The sequence below is a fragment of the Coregonus lavaretus genome (assembly GCF_964263955.1).
Source record: "Coregonus lavaretus genome assembly, chromosome: 33".
Lineage (NCBI taxonomy): Eukaryota > Metazoa > Chordata > Actinopteri > Salmoniformes > Salmonidae > Coregonus > Coregonus lavaretus.
In genome coordinates this window covers 7,926,106-7,949,402 of record NC_140020.1, presented here as the reverse complement: position 1 = coordinate 7,949,402, position 23,297 = coordinate 7,926,106, and the positions used below count along the sequence as shown (strand labels likewise).

The following is a 23,297-nucleotide window of genomic DNA, read 5'->3' as shown; positions in this document are numbered from 1 at the left end:
ATGAGTGCACTAGGCCTTTATTACTCCTGCATGAGCGGCGAAAAATACTCGCCAGCAGAGCAGGGAGAAAAATACCCACGGCCATGCACAGTACACACATTTCTGTACGCGAGCATTATGTACTTTCTAATGACTAGCGGTCACATTGATACTTTCAAACATTTTGCACATATTTTAAGATCATAAATGTACAGTATTACAGTAGTAGTGTATTGTAACCACAAATGATGATTCACTTTATTTAACTCATTTAAAAATAAAGTTTGCAATTTCATGTTTTTTTTTTACAAACCATTCATACATTACTTCAATAATTTTGCTATAATCCTTGGGATTTTACACAGAGAAATTATAAAAATGACCAAAAATGGTCTCTTCCTGAAATGACAATGGCAGAATGTGGAATCTGTGAGAGTCCGAACAGTGTGACAAAAACGTCCAATGAGGACAGTGTGACGACAGACTATCCACTCTGTACAGCATTCTGTGATGCAGAGGTCCCTACAGAAGGAGAGAAATTAACAGTTGATTTGGACTCCACACCAAAACATCAACCTTTATACCTTTCTTTTGTGAAGTAACTGACCTCATTTGATACAGCATTTCACAAACCTATTTTCTAGTTAACAGCTCCCTCTGCTGAACATAGTGGGGAGCACATTCAATGTTCCAATCCAATCATGTCATAATCCCTTTTTTACAGAGTAGGATATCTCAAGAAAGTAATGTACTTTACATAGAGGTAAATTCATGTCTAAGGCACCTAATATAGCTTAACAATTGATTGATTTGATTGATTGAAAAGCACAGCTGTTACCTGTCTGCAGAAGCATGGCCTTAATCCTACTCTCCTCCAGTGCTAGAAAGTCCATTGTCTTTCCACTTCCCTGTGTGTCACGTGGAGGCCCGCCCATCTCACAGGTCAGCACTTTGATTGGTCCCCTGCCTCCCTTCAGGTGGATCTGGATGCCGTTCTAAAATGGAAACAATTCAAGAAAGTGATAAGTTCAGCCAATCAACATCAGACTCAGTGGTTTAGAATTGTACCGATTCTGCAACTGTTTAGTTTGTGTCAGTGCGTCATGAATGAATAAGCATTCATGTACAGCTACAGAGTAGTGTCTTCATTAGGCATGAAACAGAAGAAAACTGTGGAAACAGGAGATGTACTATATTAGCTTGTCCAATAAGAAACGCCAGTTTTCATTGCACCACGTTTTGCTACTGTGTTCCCTAAAGAACACGACCCAGGTCTGTAAAGCAGGATTGAAATTGGCCCTCCAGGGCTTACTGTACCTCCTTGGGTGTGGGCACCTCCAGCTTGGTCTTCTCCGGGGCCTTAATGGCAACGACCGTCTGCTCCTGGAACACCTTGATACCACTGATGTCACTGTGGGTAACGTATGCTAATGTCCAGAGGCAGTTAAAGAGGATACAACAGCAGGACACACAAATTGTTTGTACTTTAGGACTGGTGACGGTTTCCACAGCTGTTCGGCCTCAATCGTAACGGCCTCAAACCTAACGTTATGTCCCAAAATGTTGGTTCATTCACAGCGTAAATCTGAGAGTGACTTTCATATTTTTTTAGACAGTAATTTATTACTATCATCAGTCTGCATTTCGCTACTTTTTGGATTGTGTCTCCTCATCTACTATTCTCAGTGTTGTCAGCTACTTAAAATACCAGTGTTTGTACCATGTAAAAGGTAGAGTATTAGTTTTACTACCTAACTTCCCCTCACGGTCCCTTCAATTTCCATTAAATCCCATTAGATTGGCTGCCCTGCCATTCGCAACCAATCAGAGCGTTTGGAAATGCGCATCTGGACACTGCACCCGCCCACTCAGATCAGAGTGTTATCGTTGTCTGTAGGGAGAAGACGCATGTTTCTGAGGACTTTTTATTGTCAACAGTAACACAAATGTCTGAATGTTGTGCATGCACCGAAATAAACAACAATAAAATTCCAAGTAATTCAGATGACCACAATCATATAAACATCCTCAGATAGAAACAGCAGTGTCTGTGTGTGTGTGGGTGTGGTGGTGACCAAGTGTTCAGTATGGGCCTCAACATCATGTTCTGATCGGACAGCACTATAGTGGACAGAACCAAACCACTCAGTTATAAGTATATAGCGGGTGAGGGCATTCACAGCTGAACAGACGGGTGAGGGCATACCAGCCAACCATTTTTACATGGTCCTTCTAACCGGAATTAGCGACCAATAGTTTTTACATGGTCCTTCTAGCCGGATTTAGCGACCAATAGTTTTTACATGGTCCTTCTAGCCGGATTTAGCGACCAATAGTTTTTTTTTTACAGTGTTTGTGTTCTAAAAGGATATTCTCTGTTGTCTAGGCTGTCCTTCATGTCAAAGAGCTGCTGTGCACAGGTCTTGATGAGCTCATCCAGACTTTCCACCGTCTTCAGGTTCTGCACCTCCCGCTGAAGCCTCTGCTTCGGCCCCACAAAACCATTGACTGGACACGGACCTCTGGGGAGGGAGAGGAGGATACCACACTCAGTTATAGAATACAGACAAACCCCTTGCAACCATGCAGGGTGACCTGGTCTTGGTATTTTATTAGTATCCCCATTAGCTGTTACGAAAGCAGCAGCTACTCTTCCTGGGGTCCACAGATAACATGACATAATACAGAACATTAATAGACAAGAACAGCTCAACAACAGGGATCACATTTTCATTAGGGCACGCCGTGGAAGATGTTTATAAACGTTTTGCAACAGAACACAAAAATGTGTCTTTAATTTTGGACAAGTTCAGGTGGTAGTCCCTCCCTATTTCAGTCTGTTTTCTTCCATTTGATGCCTAATGAATACGACCTTGCATGAACACCGTGTCAAAACAGACAATTAAGCACAGAAGGTGGGAGCACAGACTAGCGAAGCGCTTGTGTGTTGAAACTGTAGTACTCACATCCAATTGATCTTGTTGGCAGATTGTTTCTGAATGAGCTTGATCCCCTCCAGGTAGTTGGTGACGTCACAGACCCTCCGTTTGCGTGTGTTGAGGTTCTGTGCCACGAGGTTAAGGTCCATGACATCATGAGGGATGCCACGCAACAGCCTTAAGAACTTCTTAGTCAACAGAGCCAGGGACAGATCCTGGCGGACAAAGGGTGTCCAGTACCACTGGCTTGGGTTCAGTGGCACTGGCTACAGTAGGAGAAATGTACAATATTTCATCAAAGCCATGGTTGGTGGACCATTTTGATATACAGGGGAAACTGTTGAGCAGGAAAAACCCAGCAGCGTTGCAGTTCTTGACACACTCATACCGGTGCACTTTGACACCTACTACCATACCCTGTTCAAAGACACTTAAATATTTTGTCTTGCCATTCACCCTCTGAATGGCACACATAGACAATCCATGTCTCAACTGTCTCGAGGCTTAAAAGTCCTTCTTTAACCTGTCTCCCCTTCATCTACACTGATTGAAGTGGATTTAACAAGTGACATCAATAAGGGATCATAGCTTTCACCTGGATTCACCTGGTCACAGGTGTTCCCCTATGGGCACTGGTCAAAAGTAGTGCACTAAATAGTGGATAGGATGCCATTAGGGATGCAGCCAGCCATCTGGGGGCCCTAAGCGAGATTTATTGCCCCCACCCACGCGACAAAACATTTTAGTGGCCCCCCCTTGATGGCGGAGATAAAAAAAAATTAAGTGCATTTCCTGCAATTCTACACATTTTGCCATGGGGCACAGCAAAAAAAATAAAAAATTGTTTCCAGTTTTAAAGTGGTTGCTTAGCGGCCTGGGGCCCTAAGCAACCGCTTATGTCACTTATGCCTGGAGTCAGCCCTGGATGCAGGAATTGTCCAAGGCAAAGAAGTGTCAAAGGGTCATTCAATGCCAGGTTGATGTTGAATAATAATAAATAGATTTTCAGAAATGATGATCACCCATACCTTGTCTTCAACTAGTTCACGGGACCAAGAGTGAAGAGGGAAACAAAACAACAACAACCACTTAAGTGCTTTGTTGCAAACAGGATGTATGCTTTGAATATTTTGTATTCTGTACAGGCTTCCTTCTTTTCACTCTGTCATTTAGGTTAGTATTGTGGAGTAGCTACAATGTTGTTGATCCATCCTCAGTTCTCATATCACAACCATTAAACTCTGTAACTGTTTTAATCATCATTGGCCTCATAGTGAAATCCCTGAGCAGTTTCCTCCTTCTCCAGTAACTGAGTTTGGAAGGACGCCTGTATCTTTGTAGTGACTGGGTGTATTTATACACCATCCAAAGCCTAATGAATAACTACCATGATCAAAGAGACATATATATATATATATATTTTTTTTTTTACACATCTACCAATCGGTGCCCTTTTTTGTGAGGCATTGAAAAACCTCCCTTGTCTTTGTGGTTGAATCTGTGTTTGAAATTCACTACTCGATTGAGGGACCAAAACACAAAAGGATTAATGCTCATTATATTTCATACAGGCTAGAGTGCTGTTACCTTACCTAGATGCAGATGGTTCTGTCTCGGCCTGACTCTCGTCGTACTCTTCTTCAACATCGTCATTCTGTAAATAAAATACATGTAGACTGGGATAACTAAAAACAACGACTACAATGAATGCAATAAGAAAGCTGTCAATCAAAGTGATCCTGAGAGCATCCTCACGTGCTTAGCCGTAGCAACACCAACAGCATCATCATCATCATCATCCACGAATTCCTCCTCCTCAGAAGAGTCCTCGCCCCATGGGCTGATCAGACTTGGTGGTCCGTCGAGGTATGGTGGCATGGTAGGAATGGCATCATCGCTTATTCCGCGTGATGTTATGTGGCCTGTCAGAAAGTGGTCTTCACATATGATGTGCTCCTCCGTTGAATCCTCATTCTCTGTCTCTCGCAGGGCGGCAAGCCACACTGTGACTTGAGCGTGGTCATTAGGAAAATGTAAAAACCTCTTGGAAGGTCGATTCAGAAACGCTCCTTTATTATTGTCGCTTCGATTAGGACACGTGTAGCTCAGTTGGTAGAGCATGGCGCTTGCAACGCCAGGGTTGTGGGTTCGATTCCCACGGGGTGCCAGTATGAAAAATGTATGCACTCACTAACTGTAAGTCGCTCTGGATAAGAGCGTCTGCTAAATGACTGAAATGTAAAATGACACCCCTGGACCACGTATTTCACCATAGCCATATGTATGTGGCGACCACCAGCTACATTCGAACGTTGAGTAGCTAAATAAAATATCGCTTTTGTTTCTTTTTCATCTGTGGATGTTATATGGCGGTTGGCAACCAACTTTAAAGGTGCATTACCGCCACCAACTGGACTGGAGTGTGGACCAGCGACAGTGAAGGTCTAAATCCTACCCAATAATCTTGTCTCCCTAAGGATGTATTGCAGTGTTTGTATAGGGTGAAACTAAATACATAATTAAATACTACATCCCCTGAAGATTTCCCCAGCAGTGCACTTAATCCTGGTTCTTCAACCCCATTACTCCTCAAATCTAATAACAATCGCTCCCTTTCTCTCACATATTTCTGGCACTGAAATATAACATGTTCCACTGTCTCCATCTCCTCCTGACATTGATCACACCTCCCAGTCGGATGTTTCCCCACCACTTTCAATGTACTATTTAGCCTTGTGTGTCCAAGTCTCAGCATTGTGACTACACTTTCCTCCCTTCTCTCTCGGCCTGAGGACCTCCCTGCCCCCACCTTTTCCTGGATCTTATACAAGTGTCTTCCAATACTCTCCCTGTTCCACAACTCTTGCCACTGATTTTTAACCACTGTTCTTATTAATCCCTTAGCTTCTGCTTTACTGATTGACAATTCCATCTCAACATTAGGATGTTTAAGAGTCTGCTTGGCAATAATATCCACTTCCTCATTCCCCTCTACTCCCACATGAGCTGGTACCCAGAGGAACATCACAAATACCCCCATCTGTTTCAACCTATACAAACACTGCAAAACCTCATACAATACATCCTGTCTGCTCTGAGACACACATTAATTTAAGGTCATCAGTGCTGCCCAGGTGTCAGAACAGATGACTACCCTGTCTGGCCACACCTCCTCCACCCACTCTGCAGCCAATAGTATGGCCAACCACTCCATTGTGTAAACAGATAAATGATCTGTTGCTCTTTTTGTCACTGCCACCTTAAACTCAGGAACACTAAAAGCTGCTCCTGTCCTGCCTGTTTTAGGGTCCTTAGATCCATCTGTGAATATATTTGTGTTCTTAAATGTTCACTTACAACTGAATCTACTCCTTCCTCAACATCTCTTACCCTCTCAAGCAACCCTATATCTATCACTGGTTGAGGGAGAAACCAAGGTGGGATAGCAGGAAGAACCACAGAGGGGCTAAACTCCCTCCCAAACAACCCCATCTCTCTCGCCATGCAGTTGCCTATCCACCCAAAGCTTGTATTCAGATTTTGTTCATGTTCCCAGCACTCTAGGAGCACCTTTTATGTAGGATGCGTAACCATTTGTCCTTGTAGATTTACCCAATATGTCATGGCTAGCTGTTGTCTTCTTAACTTTAACAGCATCTCTCCCAACTCTACCTGCATCGCTGCCACCGGGAGGTCCTGAGTGCTCCACAACATATTCTTAGGGCTTGGGCCTGGATAACATCTAGCTTTTATAAAGATGTCTGAGCTGCTGATCCATATGCTATACTTCCATACTCCATTGATGACCTTAACAGCCCTATATATATCATTTTCAACGCCATTCTATCTGCCCCCCACTCCATTCCTGACAAGCAATGCATCATTTTCAATATTTTCTTTCCTTTCACAACTACTCTGTTAATATGCTCCGCCCATGTAATACAAGTGTCAAACCAGACCCCCAGGAACCTAAACCCTCCCACCCTCTCCAGATTCCTTCAATACAACTTCCAAGTATATTTCCTCCCCAACCTTCCTTCTAGAAAAAAACACAGTCTGTGTTTTCTCAACTAAAAACTTTAAGCCCCACCTCAGGGACCACTGCTCTACTTCACTAATCGCTTCTTGAACTCTTCTGGCTGTATGGGTAATATTTCTCCCTCTCTTCCACAGCGCTCCATCATCTGCAAACAATGACCTCCCAATATCAGGTCTCACCTGAGAGAATACATCGTCAATCATAATGGAGAACAACAAAATACTAATGACACTTCCCTGGGGGGTACCATTATCCACCTCATAGCTTTCTGACATAGAGCTCCCCACCCTCACTTGTATTATTCGCCCAAAAAGAAAATCCTTTATCCAGTTATAAACCCCTCTTCCAACCCCCATGTTATCCAGCTTGATAAGTAAGCCTTCCTTCCACATCATATCATAAGCCTTCTCTACACCATAGAAAACCGCTACCACCCCCTCCTTATTTGCCTGTGCCTTCCGTATTACTGACTCAAGGCACAGTACAGGATCCATCGTTCCCCTGCCTTTCCTAAACCCACTTTGATCTGGTGACATTAGTCCTCTACTCTCCAGAAAGTAAGTCAGCCTTTCCGTTATCATCCTTTCTATAACTTTCCATACGTGAGATTCACGTTTTTTATCTTCCTTGGACAGGAAAATGTGATTTTCAAAGCCGGAAGTTGGTATCACGTGATGATCTTCAGCCAATGAAATTGTTAGAAAAACAAAGGAAGGCGGGAATACGTCTTCCTCTTATGATTGTGTGAAATAGGTGTAGTTTACGATACTGCTTTGCCGCCACATGCAGGACTGGGGTGAATAACAGGGTTTCAGTTAGGGGAGGAGAAGCGAAGACAGCAGCGCAGCATCTTATTTTGCGTTCAGTAGGCTATGCGCGAGGGATGGAGACGAGCATCTGCGCAACGAGCACGGCGCACCTGAGCTTAATGTAACATTTATAGTCCACTATTTATAAAGACAAATTTAATATTTTAGACTACAAGAGAAATGAAAATTACATGAATTAAAAGCCAATTTTAACTGGAAAAGGAGAATAAAATAACCACTTACCCTATTTCTTATTTTAATTCAGTGGCACTTGGGCCTATTTGTTCTAGCCTTTACATTGAAATATGGTGCTGATATTGTCGCAAACCGTTGCCTAGAGCGCGAATGAGTCGAATCATTCCCCGCCCAAATGATGCTTGATTTGGGAAGTATTTGAGTCTAGACGGTGCTGTAGCGCAACTGACAGCCAGTAGTGGCCAGCAGCAAACAGCAGCAGCTACAGCGGTGGATGTAGGATCAGAGTCGGGGCGTTTCGGGGATTCACTGTCAGAGGGGAAGGAGAGCAGAGGACTTTTTCAACGTTCACTGAATCATGGCTACTGAAACCGTGTCTCCCGCATGCACTGGATCCAGTTTGCTGCAACCCATAAGCGAAATCATCAATCTTCCTCTCGACCAGGTAAATAGGCTATTTCTTGTTAGTTCTACATACGCTTTTTTTTCAGTATTTCTATAATTCGTCGCATGTCCAAAATCACAGCAAAAACAACATTGTGCAGCCAATGGTCTTTGATTCCTCACTATCAAACAACGGAGATTGGTATTGCCATTTTCCCCTCATAGGAAATCATGAATTTGGATTGCTTTGATTCAATCGTTCAACACGTTGATTCCACATTGGCATAAGCGCACATCTCGCAATTATTTAATTAAATTAAAGGCCCCCTTTAAATGTCACATAAAAATGTAACGTTTAGTCGACAATGAATCATCAGCCATACTTTTAAATAGTCTCTTATTTGAACAAATGTGCCGCAGGTTTCTGTGTTCAGGAGATATAGCCTGTCTAGACTACAAGAACCCTAGATTTTGATTTACAGTTGACATTGTCCTCTTACTGATCTGGCTATAATGCAACCAGTTTTATTTTACGCACATAAGAGCTGTAGAATAGGCCTATGTCTATTGCTGCCAGTGCCAAATCAATCTGAATTTATCATTAAGCATGCTTTCAGTTATTACTATTGTCTATTCATTGCAATGGTTTTCACATAGGCCCATTCAGATTACCTGTATATGTAAATGCTATAGTCTCACTTGTCATTAGACTACATTGAAGAACACTCAGATGACATAGCCTACTCTGACCACAACAGCTTTACTTTACATGTGAAGCCCATCAAATGCAAATATTAAATCTGCAGCAACCACACTTACAATCTACTGTATACAAGATTTGCATCTGACAAAGATCAATGGAAAAGTCTCTGATAATATCCCACAAGTCTACTCACATTCATAACCAACCAAGTTTCTAGAATGCGAACACATTCTGACCGTTCTGATTGGTCCCAGAAACCGATGGGTTGGACGGAGCTGGCCTACATGACAACGTTATCAATTTTGATACTCTGATTGGTTAGAGGCGATCCAATCGCTGATTAATTTGTTTTGTACAACCCAAATCATTTTGAAGTTACACAAACTACTTCTACGATGGCAGTTTTTCAGAATTAATGTATCAACTGATAGAGCAGCGGAATTAAATTCAGGGTGAGTTGTCAGTCAACACTATAAAGAGAATAGGGTGCCATTTCGACACAACCAAAGAGGATGTACTGTAGAACTCCTGGTTTTTCCCATTCAGTCAAAACAAGAGACCAGATGTACTGTAGCGTGCAGTAAATTATCCCATAACATCTCCTACAGTATTCATGAAGGGAACGTGACCACAACAGTGAGTCGTCTGAACGAACGTCTGTTCCTCTTAACACTCCTCCAGAGGTAACAGGTGTGTTTGTTTGGTGACTTCACTGAGCGAGCTCTATAAATATTTCCATAGGTGTTTTCTCTTGCCAGTTTCACACTAAAGGGTAGACTCGGATCATGTGCTGGCTTGGGTATTTTCTATCCACATTGTCCTTCCCAGCACGGTTCCAGAAACTATGGTGGAAGCGTAACCAGGCCAGTCTAGTACAGCTCAGCTTGGTTACTTACTTAATACTATACCTTCATAGTATTACAATGGAGCTGATACTCTACAGAAAGCTCTGATGACACAAGTTGTTAATAAACTAATAAGTAATCAGGTTCTCTAGGCAATAATATGAGCCCTGGGTCTACAACTGATCCTGTAGCATTACTCCCTCTTCCATAGACACTGCCTTAGCTACAGGCTACAGATCTGTGGTTCATCACTGCACAACTGAATGCGAAGATGCATCAGGCCCTATCTGTTGTTGTAGCCTAGCACCATTGCTACATTCCAGGATGAGAGAGCCCCGTATTTCTGTTGTGACTAAAATTCTCTTTGACTTCGAGATGTAGGCCTAGTAGTAGGATATGATATTTGCCTTAGAAAATCCACAGCAATGTGAGAGTCAGTAAGTCAGTCAGGGGCTGCGGTACAATCCATCAGAGAAAGTAGCTGACTATCCTTTCTTATGTTGTCATAGTAACAGTATGGTGTTTTAAGTATGTGTTTGTTACTGTGGAAACGACTTGCTAGAAACAAGAGAAAGAACCAAAAAAGGAGTGTCTCCAGGGATCTTCCTGTGGTCTAGGTGGTCTAAGCCAGATTTACTTCAGACTTCTACTTTGAAAAGAGACACAGACTAGTAATAATGGCTGAGTCCCAAATGGCAGCCTATTCTCTTTATAGTGCACTACTTTTGACCAGAGCCCACAGTTCGGTTTCTGCGTGGCCATACCCTTCTATGCAGCCACACGGTCATAGTAAGCTGATTTAGTGTAAGGGATTTGTCCAGGGGGAAAAGGGTATCTGCAGCTATAAGTTATAGATAGGCCTCCTAGCTCTTACTATGCAAACCCCGGCCAAGGGCAGAAGACTTAATAATATCAAAGGGATAATAACACTTGGGCCTGCCATACCAAAATACACACAGGCTACATCCCAAATTGCACCCTATTCCCTGTACACAGTGAAATACTTTGGACCAGATCCCTATGGGCCCTGGTAAAAATAAGTGCATTATATAGGGAATAGGGTGCCATTTGGAACGAACGCACATATTCCTGCCTAACCCCAGGGAAGCACCCCCCCTCCCCCATCTCCCTGTGCAAAGTAGCCGCTCCAAGGATGAGCCATGGTCAGCTTCCCAAATGGCATACTTACCTACAGTATATAGTGTACTTCATAGGGAATAGGATGCCATTTGGGACGCAACCATGCTCTGCTCATGGTACAGTGTGTTCTGGCCCATCAGTCACTGTGATATTGTGATCTTTGTGGTTAGTGATATGATTCTGAGTCTCTGAGACTCCCAAATACTCAACCAGAGTTCAGTCATACTGATGACATTGCGCTAAGCTATTACTATCACTGAAAGAGAACACGGTACATTGTTGCTTTTACTTTAATGGCACCAGCTAGGCAGCCTTTGGCATCCAGGGGCTTTATGTATCTAGTGTTTCAGAGTAGGAGTGCTCATCTAGGATCAGGTCCCCCCCTGTCTATTTAATCGTATTCATTGTGATCTAAAATACTAATCTGATCCTAGATCAGCATTCTAAGACACTTCATACATATGGCTCCAAAGCTGTGGTTTAATGGTTCTGCTGTCTCTATGGAAGTTCTTCCCTACAGCAAGTCTTTGACTGTGGTATAGAAGCCAACTTGGTTACCGATACTTTCACACATGCAGCCAAGTGACACATCCTTAGTGTGAAATGTGTCACAAGCACTGCTGTCAAACTTTTGCTGTGAATATTTTAGCAAACAGAGGACCTCAAGCATATTGCATTAGCTGTGTGTGTGTGTGTGTGTGTGTGTGTGTGTGCATGTGTGCAAATGCGCGTGCGTGAGAGATAATATTTTGTGCCAAGCCGTAAATGGTGGTCTTCCCCATCAAGAGTTTGCTACCCAACACCCTAGGGGCTCAGTGAGAAGGAATGCCCAGGGAGTAGAGTACGGTTATCTGGCACAGGGATTGCATCCCAAATTGCACCCTATTCCCGATATAGTGCACTACTTTTCACCAAAACCCTATTCCCTGGCTGTATAGTGCACTACTTTTCACCAAAACCCTATTCCCCAAATATGGGCCCTGGTCCAAAGTAGTGCACTAAATAGGGAATAGGGTGCCATTTGGGACACAGACAGTGTGTGTGCTGTTAACTATGGGGATGTAACCAACTGAATGAAAAACATGGCGCTAATAATGCTGACTTCTCATTCTACTAACTCCATTCAATCCAGATTCCCCTCCCATTAAAACATTCATAGTGTGTTGTAGGCCTATGAGTTTGGTGAGTGAATACCAGAGTCAGCTAATTTGTTCCTTCTGTTGAGGGTCTGGCTGAGGTTAGTTTACATGGGACCATGGGACTGGGTGTTCCTCTCTCAGCATGGCTGGGAGCAGATGGATCTGGCTGTGTCCCAAATGGCACCCTATTCCCTATTTAGTGCAACAAATTAGGCCCATAGGCCACTATGTAGGGAATAGGGTGCCGTTGGGGACGGAGTGCTGATAGGACACTGGGGCCTCAGGGGGTTTCTCTCTAGGGGAGCTGTCTCAATGACTACAGGGACCATGATCCTCTGGGGTTATTATGGCTGATGGCTGCCTGACGGTATGGGAGCGGGATGAGGCTATACGGACACGCCTGGTGTCCATCTAAATAAACATCACTTTGTTTTACAAGTTTTAACTAGCGCCATGCTGCTGTTTTTGCCAGCTAGCCAGCATAAATTCGCTATGTAGGAAGGGCTCATCGGGATGACTGGCTGAACCAAATCCATTCATCTACTAGCTGCACAGGTCTTTTTGTTTTTAGGGCACCTATTTATGATATTGATGAGGTAGTTTATCGTAAAACATAATTCAGTTGGTGATTCAGCTTTAGGCTATGCTGTTTTATGCACAGACAGTATGTTTTCTTTGGACATATAGGCCCTAGCTACATTAATCTGAAATGGGAATCTCACGTTTACTCTGGAATTTTCTTGTTCCATTTTCTGAAAAATGAAACTAAAAATGAAAACGTGACATAGTGTAGAAGAGCATGCCTCTGCGTTGAGAATCAATATTTTATGTGGAGGAGCTAATTAATTTAACAAACCTCTTGGGGTTGAGAATCTCTATGATGTAGAAAGAGGTTTAGAGACAACCATTATCCCTATATTATTACTCAGCATTTTCACTCACATAGCGAAGGAGGAAAATAGATATTGCATTTACAGGCAGTCTACCCAATTCCAGACAGTCTGCCTCTGTGGCTAAGAGTTTTTTGTGTGTCTACCAGAACCGATATAGAGAGTGACTATAAATACTTAGGATTTATTACATGGCACTGGATCATTTTTCAAAAAGTGGTTCAAAACCTGCCACATTTCTTATGGATTGATGTGGGACTATGTTAAACCTCAATTTGAATAACCAACATAATCTGAGTACTAGTTTTTGCAAATCAGTTCTTCAGTTTGATAACTTTCACGATTTTTCTTTGCCTACTGTGTTCTGTGTGCGACATACATTATGTTCTGTCCAGTGGGGGAAAGAGTAACCAGTTGTCATACTTGAGTAAAGATACCTTAATAGAAAATGACTCAAGTTAAAGTGAATGTCACCCAGTACAATACTACTTGAGTTAAAGTCTAAAAGTATTTGGTTTTAAATATACTTAAGTATCAAAAGTAAATGTAATTGCTAAAATATACTTACATTTGAAAAGTAAAAGTATAAATCATTTGACATTGCTTATATTAAGCAAACCAGACATCACAATTGTTGTGTTTTTTGAATTTACAGATAGCCGGGGCACACTCCAACACTCAGACATAATTTACAAACGAAGTATACTTTAAAGTATTTTTACTTAATTACTTTACACCACTGGTTCTGTCTGTGTGGCAGGCCTACATGGGCGTTTAGTCTGCTCACTGATTGTACTTGGCTGCCAGCGTGCTCAACTGCTGTGCTGTTCCACCTACAAAGCACTTCCTTCCCTCTGTGTCAGAGGCGGTGTCACAAATGGCACCCTATTCCCTATATAGTGTACTACTTTTGACCATAGCCCTATGGGCCCTGGTCAAAAGTAGTGCACTAAATAGAAAATAGGGTGTCATTTGGGACGCATCCTCGAGATGTTTTCCTGGAGGAGAGCCAGAAAGGATACTGGAACATTACAGGAATTTCCCCAGTTCCTGTAGATCATTCCGGGATGGAATACAGGAACTAACTTCAGTATCACTAACCAGGTTTCCATCCAACCTTTTTATGCCAGTAAAGTGTATGTCGGATAACAAATGTCATGACAGGACTGATGGAAACAGAACATTTCTTTCCAAATGTCGACAAAACAATACGCTATACAAGGTGGGATCTTTTTGTGTCTGTAAAATGAATTATGCGAGAAATGTCGATGGCGATGCTTTTATGCGCAAATATTTATAGAATAACCATGATATCGAAGTAAACTTGGAGTCACGCGATGACAAGTTGTGTGGTCCTCCCACTACAACTCGTCGGGAAAGTATGCAGTTCATTAAACTACAGATGAAATAAGTTATGATGAACTTCACAGTGTGGTGAAAGTGCAGGGTGATGAGTTTGATGCCCCTTTCCAATAAATATCGAGGGTCTTATTCTGATGACACGTCCATAGTAATCTCATCATGTAGGCTACAGGTGCGCTCTAGCCAACAGTGGGCAGATATAGGACTGTATCTGCGTCCTGCGCGCTGTTGGCTAGAGCGCACGTGCCAATACCAGAGGGGGCACACTCGCTATATACTGCCATTTTTTAGGTGAGAAAACCATCAGTAGAGTTGAAAATGCGATGGAAACCCATTTAACTTGTATTTTTTATTCGGTACATGGGAATTTAGCCGCAAATTGTATTTTTATGTGTGCTACGTCACCATGCACAGCCTTTTATCTAACAGAGAGAGCTGAATAGATTCCTCATTTAACATGCTTCTCTGTATGCTGAGTTCTGCCCCTGAACACTATCTGCAGGGTTAGGCTACGTACAAATTGGCACCCTATTCGCTATGTAGTGTACAACTTTTGACCAGAGCATATGGCTCTGGAGAATGCTGTTCATTGACTACAGCTAACCTTTAACACCACAGTCCCCTCCAGGTTTGTCATTAAGCTCAGGGCCCTGGGACTGAACACTTCCCTCTGCAACTGGATCCTGGACTTCCTGACGGACCGACCCCAGGGGGTGAGGGTAGGCAACAATGCCTCTGCCATGCTGACCCTCAACACGGGTGCCCCCCAGGGGTGTTTGCTTAGCCCCATCCCGTACTCCCTTTTCACCAATGACTGCGTGGCTACGCAAGACTCCAACACCATCCTTAAGTTTGCTGACGAAACGATGGTGATGGGCCTGATTGCTGACAGCGACGAGACAGCCCTGGCAGGAAAACAGCCTCTCCCTCAACGTCAACAAAACCAAGGAGCTGATCGTGGACTACAAGAAACGGGGCGGGGGGTGCCCCCATCTATATCAAAGGGGGCTGCACTGGAGAGGGTCAAAAGCTTCAAGTTCCTCGGCTTGCACATCACAGAGGACCCGACGTGGACCAATCACACCGACATCGTGGTGAAGAGGGCGCAACAGCGCCTCTTCAACTTCAGGCGACTGAAGACATTTGGCATGGGCCCTCAGAGGTTCTACAGCTGGCATGGGCCCTCAGAGGTTCTACAGCTGGCATGGGCCCTCAGAGGTTCTACAGCTGGCATGGGCTCTCAGAGGTTCTACAGCTGGCATTGGGTCTCCGACCAACAGGCTCCGAGACAGCTTCTACCACCAGGTCATCAGACAGCTGAACAGCTTACCCTAGCTGTCTACCTGCTCAGACCTGCACCTTAGAGACTATTTGCACCTCAGAGACTATTTGCACCTCCGAGACTATTTGCACCTTAAAAACGATTTGTACCTCCGAGACTATTTGCACCTCCAAGACTATTTGCACCTTAAAAACGATTTGTACCTCCGAGACTATTTGCACCTCCAAGACTATTTGCACCTTAGAGACTAGTTGCACCTTAGAGACTATTTGCACTGACTCTCCACACATCCAACCCTTACACACAACCACACACACACAACCACTCACACAAACACACAACCACACACACATACTCACACACACACACATACTCACACATACTCAGTCAACGCTACTGTTCTATTATATACTATTTATTCAACTGCGCGACCAGGACACGGTCCACTTAATATTTGTATACACAGTAATACTTGTCACGGTCATGATTTATACTCTATATCCTATTGTTTACATAGTAGTTTTATACTACTACCTCTTCCTTCCAATGACTTGTTATTTGACCTTTGACCTTTGTTTATTATTGATATGGATATTGTACTGCAATGTTGAGGGAGCTTTTATACCTACTGTCAACTATAGGTATTGACGAATAACATTTTATTTGGCTCTTGCCAAAAGTAGTGCACTACATGGGGAATAGTGTGCCATTTGGGACACCGCCGGGGGTGAGAGACTACTGAACCGCTGTGAGATGAAGTCCTATCCTAGTATAACCATCAGGATAGTTGAAGAGAATAACAAGGACTGACTGTAGCTCATGGCAGTAGTGGTTTTGATGGCATCAGTACCCGTGCTACCCTCCTCTGCCTGGGTGGTAGCTTTATGAGGCGGACGCCGTCGTTCAGGAGTGACTCGTTCTCTGTGGCTATGTCCCAAATGGCACTATACGGAATAGGGTGCCATTTGGGACACACCCATAGAGTAATAGGAATAATTGAGGGCTCGATTTGAAGTAGTTAAATAGATACATTGGTATTATTCATCACGTCCACTCCCCCCGGTGTAGTAGGCCACTGTATTATTGCATCATTTCCCTTTTTCTCTGGATGTAGGCTATAATTCATCTGCTGCAGTCTGATCGTTCTGGAGTTCATTGAACCATTAGAAACAAGGCTCTGTGTTTGCCATCTGCTGCCATTTTGCCCTTGAGCAAGGCACTTGACTCCTAAACAGCTCCAGGGGCTGACCCTGTCTTCCAGACCCTTGGGGCGTGTTTGTGTGTGTGTGTTTGTGTGTGTGTGTTTGTGTGTGTGTGTTTGCGTGTGTGTGTTTGCGTGTGTGTGTTTGTATGTGTGTGTGTGTTTGTGTGTGTGTGTTTGTGTGTGTGTGTTTGTGTGTGTGTGTTTGTGTGTGTGTGCGTGCGCCTATGTTTCTCAGGCAGTTGCGTAGGTGTAATCTGAAAATAAAATGGACAATAAAGTATTCTTCCTCTATAGATGGCAGGCCTCATCTCATCTCTGGAAACGGCAGTAGTCATTGTGACTTCTCGACATATCACTCCTGATTAAACCCCTATTACCTTCCGTAAGTGTATGCCTGTCTTTAGCTATGGAAGAAGGGTTTATGATGAGTGTATATGTACATCGAGCAGTGAATAGTGGCCTCTTACGCTTGAGATAAATAATTGAGTGTCTAAGACTAATGTATTGCACTGAGAGTGCACTTAGTGTTCATGGGAGATTGAATCATCTGAGTGCAACTGTTGTCTGCTGGGCAATAGAGATGGTGATGGTACACTAAGGGAAGATGTTGTGCTGCACTGGGCCAATGGGGATTTAGTGGGTTAAGAACACTGGCTTGGTGTGCGTTCCCAATGGCACCAATATTACCTATATAGTGCACTACTTTTAATCAGGTAGTGCACTATGTAGGGAATAGGGTTTAGTTTATTAGGATCCCCAGTTAGCTACTGCACATGCAGCATCTACTCTTCCCGGGGTCCACATAAAACATACAAATACATGACAAGTTACAGAACAGTAATAGACAAGAACAACATAAGATTGCCTTCGAGGATGTAGTGCCAAAAAAATAAAAAATACAAATAAGAGTTTTATATCTAGAAAAGACAAGAGACAACAAAAATACTATTTACACACTATTCATATATTCATATTCATATTCTTATATACAATAAAGTTAAATTAGATCTTTAATAGGGTGCCATTTGGGACGCAGACTTGGACTAGCCTGTCATCCAAACTCTACCAAATTTGTGTTATTTATTCCTAGCAGATGCCTAGCAGATCTCCAATGCTTTTAGATTTGTGGGAAGTGGTGAACAAGTGCACAGGATACATTATTGGGAGTGAGATGCACCCTCTTATGTGGACTGAGGTTTCTGTGACTGCAGGCTGGATCTGATAAGTCTGTGTCCAGGGGCTGGGTCTCTGGAGTGAGACCTGGGAAATAGAGTACGTGAAAACAACAGGAAAAGGGAAGAACTGTGAAAAGTGCAATCAGCCACTGAAGTAAAGTTGACATTTTCTGAGTGGCAGAGACTATAGAGGTGTGTGTGTGTGTGTGTGCGTGCGTGCATTTGGAGTGTGTTTGGCATGCATGTGTGTCTTAGGGCTGACCCCATTTAGTCGACTGGTCGATTGTTTGGTCGATAAGCTGTTGGTCGACTAAGATTTTTTTAGTCAAGCAGCATCTGTCTGATTTGCGCCTGTCTCAGGGGACTAATCCCTTGAGGAAGCTGCGTGTCACGATCGTTAGACGGAGTAGACCAAGGCGCAGCGTGATGAACGAACATACTTTATTTAAAGAGAGTAAACACTCGAACAAAACAATAAACGATACCGTGACGTCCAAAGGTTAAACACAACCAACACGGAATAACCCAAAAGGAACAAACCAACTGGAACACAGAAACTAAACACATAGAATCTACACACCCTGGCTCAACATATAGAGTCCCCAGAGCCAGGGTGTGACAGTACCCCCCCCCCCCAAAGGCGCGGACTGCGACCGCGCCTGAACATAAACAAACCAGGGGAGGGCTGGGTGGGCATTCCTCCTCGGAGGCGGTTCCGGCTCCGGGCTAGACCACCACCCTCCAATAATCCCCCCGTAGCGCCCCTGGTCCGGTCTGGCCCCGCTGGCTGGAGCTGAACTGGACATCGTAGGAGCGGATAGCTTCAGCTCCGGTGTGGAGCAGCTGACCGGTACCTGACCAGGCACCGGTGACCCAGGCACGGGTTGTGCCGGACTGACGACGCACACCCCTGGCTTGGTGCGTGGAGCAGGGACGGGCCGGACCGGGCTGACGATGCGCACCCCTGGCTTGGTGCGTGGAGCAGGAACGGGCCGGACCGGGCTGACGATGCGCACCCCTGGCTTGGTGCGTGGAGCAGCTACGGGCCGGACCGGGCTGACGATGCGCACCCCTGGCTTGGTGCGTGGAGCCGGAACGGGCCGTACCGGGCTGACGATGCGCACCCCTGGCTTGGTGCGTGGAGCAGGAACGGGCCGGACCGGGCTGACGATGCGCACCCCTGGCTTGGTGCGTGGAGCCGGAACGGGCCGTACCGGGCTGACGATGCGCACCCCTGGCTTGGTGCGTGGAGCAGGAACGGGCCGGACCGGGCTGACGATGCGCACCCCTGGCTTGGTGCGTGGAGCCGGAACGGGCCGTACCGGGCTGACGATGCGCACCCCTGGCTTGGTGCGTGGAGCAGGAACGGGCCGGACCGGGCTGACGATGCGCACCCCTGGCTTGGTGCGTGGAGCCGGAACGGGCCGTACCGGGCTGACGATGCGCACCCCTGGCTTGGTGCGTGGAGCAGGAACGGGCCGGACCGGGCTGGCGACGCACACCGTAGGCCTGGTGCGAGTGGCAGGAACGGCCCGGGCCGGGCTGGCGACGCACACCGTAGGCTTGGTGCGAAGGGCAGGAACAGGCCGGGCCGGGCTGGCGACGCGCACCGTAGGCTTGGTGCGAGGAGCAGGAACAGGCAGGGCCGGGCTGGCGACGCGCACCGTAGGCTTGGTGCGAGGAGCAGGAACAGGCCGGGCCGGGCTGGCGACGCGCACCGTAGGCTTGGTGCGAGGAGCAGGAACAAGCCGGGCCGGGCTGGCGACGCGCACCGTAGGCTTGGTGCGAGGAGCAGGAACAGGCCGGGCCAGGCTGGCGACGCGCACCGTAGCCTTGGTGCGGGGGGCAGGAACAGGCCGGGCCAGGCTGGCGACGCGCACCGTAGGCTTGGTGTGAGTGGCAGGAACAGGCCGGGCCGGGCTGACGACGCGCACCGTAGGCTTGGTGCGAGGGGCAGGAACAGGCCGGGCCGGGCTGGCGACGCGCACCGGCCGGGCTGGCGGCAGGTAGCTGAGTGGGTAAGAGCGTTGTGCCAGTAACCGAAAGGTCGCTGGTTCTAATCCCCGAGCCGACTAGGTGAAAAATCTGTCGATGTGCCCTTGAGCAAGGCACTTAACCCTAATTGCTCCTGTAAGTCGCTCTGGATAAGAGCGTCTGCTAAATGACTTAAATGTAAATGTAAATGTAGGCTTGGTGCGAGGAGCAGGAACAGGCCGGGCCGGGCTGGCGACGCGCACCGTAGGCTTGGTGCGAGGAGCAGGAACAGGCCGGGCCGGGCTGGCGACGCACACCGTAGGCTTGGTGCGAAGGGCAGGAACAGGCCTGGCCGGGCTGGCGACGCGCACCGTAGGCTTGGTGCGAGGAGCAGGAACAGGCCGGGCTGGCGACGCGAACCGTAGGCTTGGTGCGAGGAACAGGAACAGGCCGGACCGTACTGGGAACACACACCACTGGCCTTAAACGGGGATCAGGAACGGGCCGGACTGGACTGGCAATACACCTCAGTACCTCTCGCTGTGCCTCTACAACTTCCTTCCCTCCTCTCACCAATGGCTCCCGTAACCCGGTGGCCTTCTCTCCTCGTCTCCCATTACGCCCTGTGGCAGCCTCCTGCTGCCCAGTCGCCCATGCCGTGTGCCCCCCCCTAAAAAATGTCTGGGGTTGCCTCTCGTCCGTCCGACGACGACACTGTTGACGCCGTTGCTTCTCTCTCGCCAGGGCCTTAATCTTAGCCCATGGCCCTTTGCCCCCGAGCATGTCCTCCCAGGACCACGATTTGCCCACCTGGGCCATCGCCAACCTCTCCAGCTCCTTTCCCGGCGCTTCCTCCCATGTCCAGGCCGCCTGCTCCTGGACACGCTGCTTGGTCCTGGTATGGTGGGATCTTCTGTCACGATCGTTAGACGGAGTAGACCAAGGCGCAGCGTGATGAACGAACACACTTTATTTAAAGAGAGTAAACACTCAAACAAAACAATAAACGATACCGTGACGTCCAAAGGTTAAACACAACCAACACGGAATAACCCAAAAGGAACAAACCAACTGGAACACAGAAACTAAACACATAGAATCTACACACCCTGGCTCAACATATAGAGTCCCCAGAGCCAGGGTGTGACACTGCGGGGATGCCACGGTCCAAGAATAAGGGGATTGTGGCTCAGATGCACAAGGCACGTCTCTCTCCCGCCATTTTGTGTATATTCATTGATCCATAACATTGTGTGCATGGTTTGTTGTGTCTATCAATTCTACATTACATATATCACCAGTAGTAGCGCACATTTACCGTTAATTCCCATAATTTCTCAACTGCAATGTTTGTTTGGTGACGGTAATTTATGTTAATGCTTTCAATATATTATTCATATTATTATTCATATTCATATTCATATTCATATTATTATTATTATTACAGTCGTTCTTATTGTCGGAGTGGACACATTGTTTACAGTACTCACAACTTATGCTACACTTTTGAGAAACAAGTTTTTGTTTATTTCATTCCATTTACGGGTTTTGTCAATTTATTCATTGTCTTTTGTTTAAAACACTCCTGTCAATGTTGAGTAAGGACGTGCCCCTGATTATGCCTATAGAAGTAGGTCTACCTGTCCTGCTCGCAAATGTAGGCCTATAAATGTGCCCATTTGGGAATGTCTGATAGTATTTCTGACTGTCTTAACTCACCACCACTAATGAGCTGTGGAGCTTCTCAAACTAAATTTTTCTTCACCTCAAACAGCAAATAAACGAAATCTGGTTTTAGAATCAATTGAGAATGACAATAGTTCCTCAAAGTATTTGAACAATATTTCCAGCTCTCTCCCTTTCGATAACCACTCGGCATGAAAGGAAAAAAATTAATGCTCTGATCCAGTGGAAACGTCATAAAATACCTTTGCCTAAATAGCCTACAGCTGTGTCTGTCCAGAGCTCACTGGTGCGGGAAACTCTTGAGGGCCCAGAATATTTTATACAATGTTGCAAGTTTGCTAGCGAGAGTTTCGGGCCGACCCAGTTGAAAGTTGATACAATGTTTCAAGTTTGTTGCAGACAGGCTATGCATAGCCAATGTGATTTATAAGATATTTATCTTTATCAGGATATTTTCTACCTACAGGCTGCAATGTTTTTATTTGTTTGCTTTATGTAGGCTATTTTTACATAGTTGGCAATGGCAATAAAAGTTACTTTTAGATTTGTATAATTTTCAATTAGATTTAGATAGAATGTAGATTAGCCACAGACAAGGATTTTGAGATACAAAGGCTATTATAAATTAAATGAAACTGTTACACGAAAATGTGCATATGAAAATCATAACTGGCATGCAGATTGGTAGAAATGGTAAGATAAATTGGCACTCTGAATGGAAAAGGTTGCTGACCACTGGTGTAGCCTATTACCGGCAACTTCAGGAGCGTAATGGCAGAATCTGTGAAGGCCAACGGCAGCGGGAGGAGGGTCGGGAACAGGTGTGCCAAGCTTGTAGCGTCATACCCAGGAAAACTCAAGGCTGTAATCGCTGCCAAAGGTGCTTCAACAAAGTACTGAGTAAAGGGTCTGAATACTTATGTAAATGTGATATTTCAGTTTTGTATTTTTTTTAAACTTGCAGAAAAATCTAAAAACCTTTTTGGTTTGTCATTATGGGGTATTGTGTGTAGATTGATGAGGGGAAAAAACAATTTAATCAATTTTAGAATGGTTGTAATGTAACAAAATGTGGAAGAAGTCAAGGTGTCTGAATACTTTCCGAATGTACTGTATATGGAAAAATTTGACCAACCGATTGGTCAAAAGAAAAGACGACTCTCGGTCGACCAACATTTGTTTTTGTATGGGACAGCCCTAGCTTGTCTGTCAGCTGGGGGTTGCATTCCTCCGTTTTTTTTCTTCTTGTCTGAGCGAACTAAAGCCTGTGTCCTCAAACAGGGCTCTATGGATAAGTTACTATTGCTAATGAGAAATTAGAGACAGAGGGAGATGTTGTCAATAAAAGTGTTTACATTTTTTTATCAACAACTATTACTGATCCTATTTTGGATTTAATGTGGGCCTTTGAGCCTGATGTTGTTGCCTTCAGAGTTGTGATGGTTTTGCCCTCTGGCAACGAGAAATTGATTTGCAGTCCTGAAATCTATGTAGATGTCTTTGATGTATTCAAGGTTGATACATGTATGCACTCACTAACTGTAAGTCGCTC

The 23,297-nt window shown here is 45.1% G+C and overlaps 3 protein-coding genes across 3 annotated transcripts in view; 1 reads left to right on the top strand and 2 right to left on the bottom strand.

Moving 5' to 3' along the window:
- Positions 1-2,196, bottom strand: LOC311108126 (transcription factor E2F6-like; the record flags this gene model as incomplete). Its single annotated transcript, XM_084150762.1, has 4 exons — positions 1-501; positions 818-974; positions 1,297-1,406; positions 2,160-2,196. The coding sequence occupies 4 exons, from the start codon at positions 2,194-2,196 to the stop codon at positions 464-466; spliced, it is 342 nt and encodes a 113-aa protein (XP_084006888.1). The 3' UTR covers positions 1-463.
- A 127-nt stretch (positions 2,197-2,323) lies between these two features.
- Positions 2,324-3,212, bottom strand: LOC311108125 (transcription factor E2F6-like; the record flags this gene model as incomplete). Its single annotated transcript, XM_084150761.1, has 2 exons — positions 2,946-3,212; positions 2,324-2,501 (listed from the first exon to the last, which is right to left on the bottom strand). Exons 1-2 carry the CDS (start codon positions 3,065-3,067, stop codon positions 2,324-2,326), a joined length of 300 nt encoding a protein of 99 aa, XP_084006887.1. The 5' UTR covers positions 3,068-3,212.
- A 5,085-nt stretch (positions 3,213-8,297) lies between these two features.
- Positions 8,298-23,297, top strand: part of LOC311108319 (lysophospholipid acyltransferase 2-like) — a 71,207-nt gene continuing 56,207 nt past the window's right edge. The window contains exon 1 of the mRNA XM_084150947.1: positions 8,298-8,406. Coding sequence (XP_084007073.1) covers positions 8,320-8,406 — 87 coding nt within the window. The 5' untranslated portion in view covers positions 8,298-8,319. The remainder of the gene's footprint in view (positions 8,407-23,297) is intronic.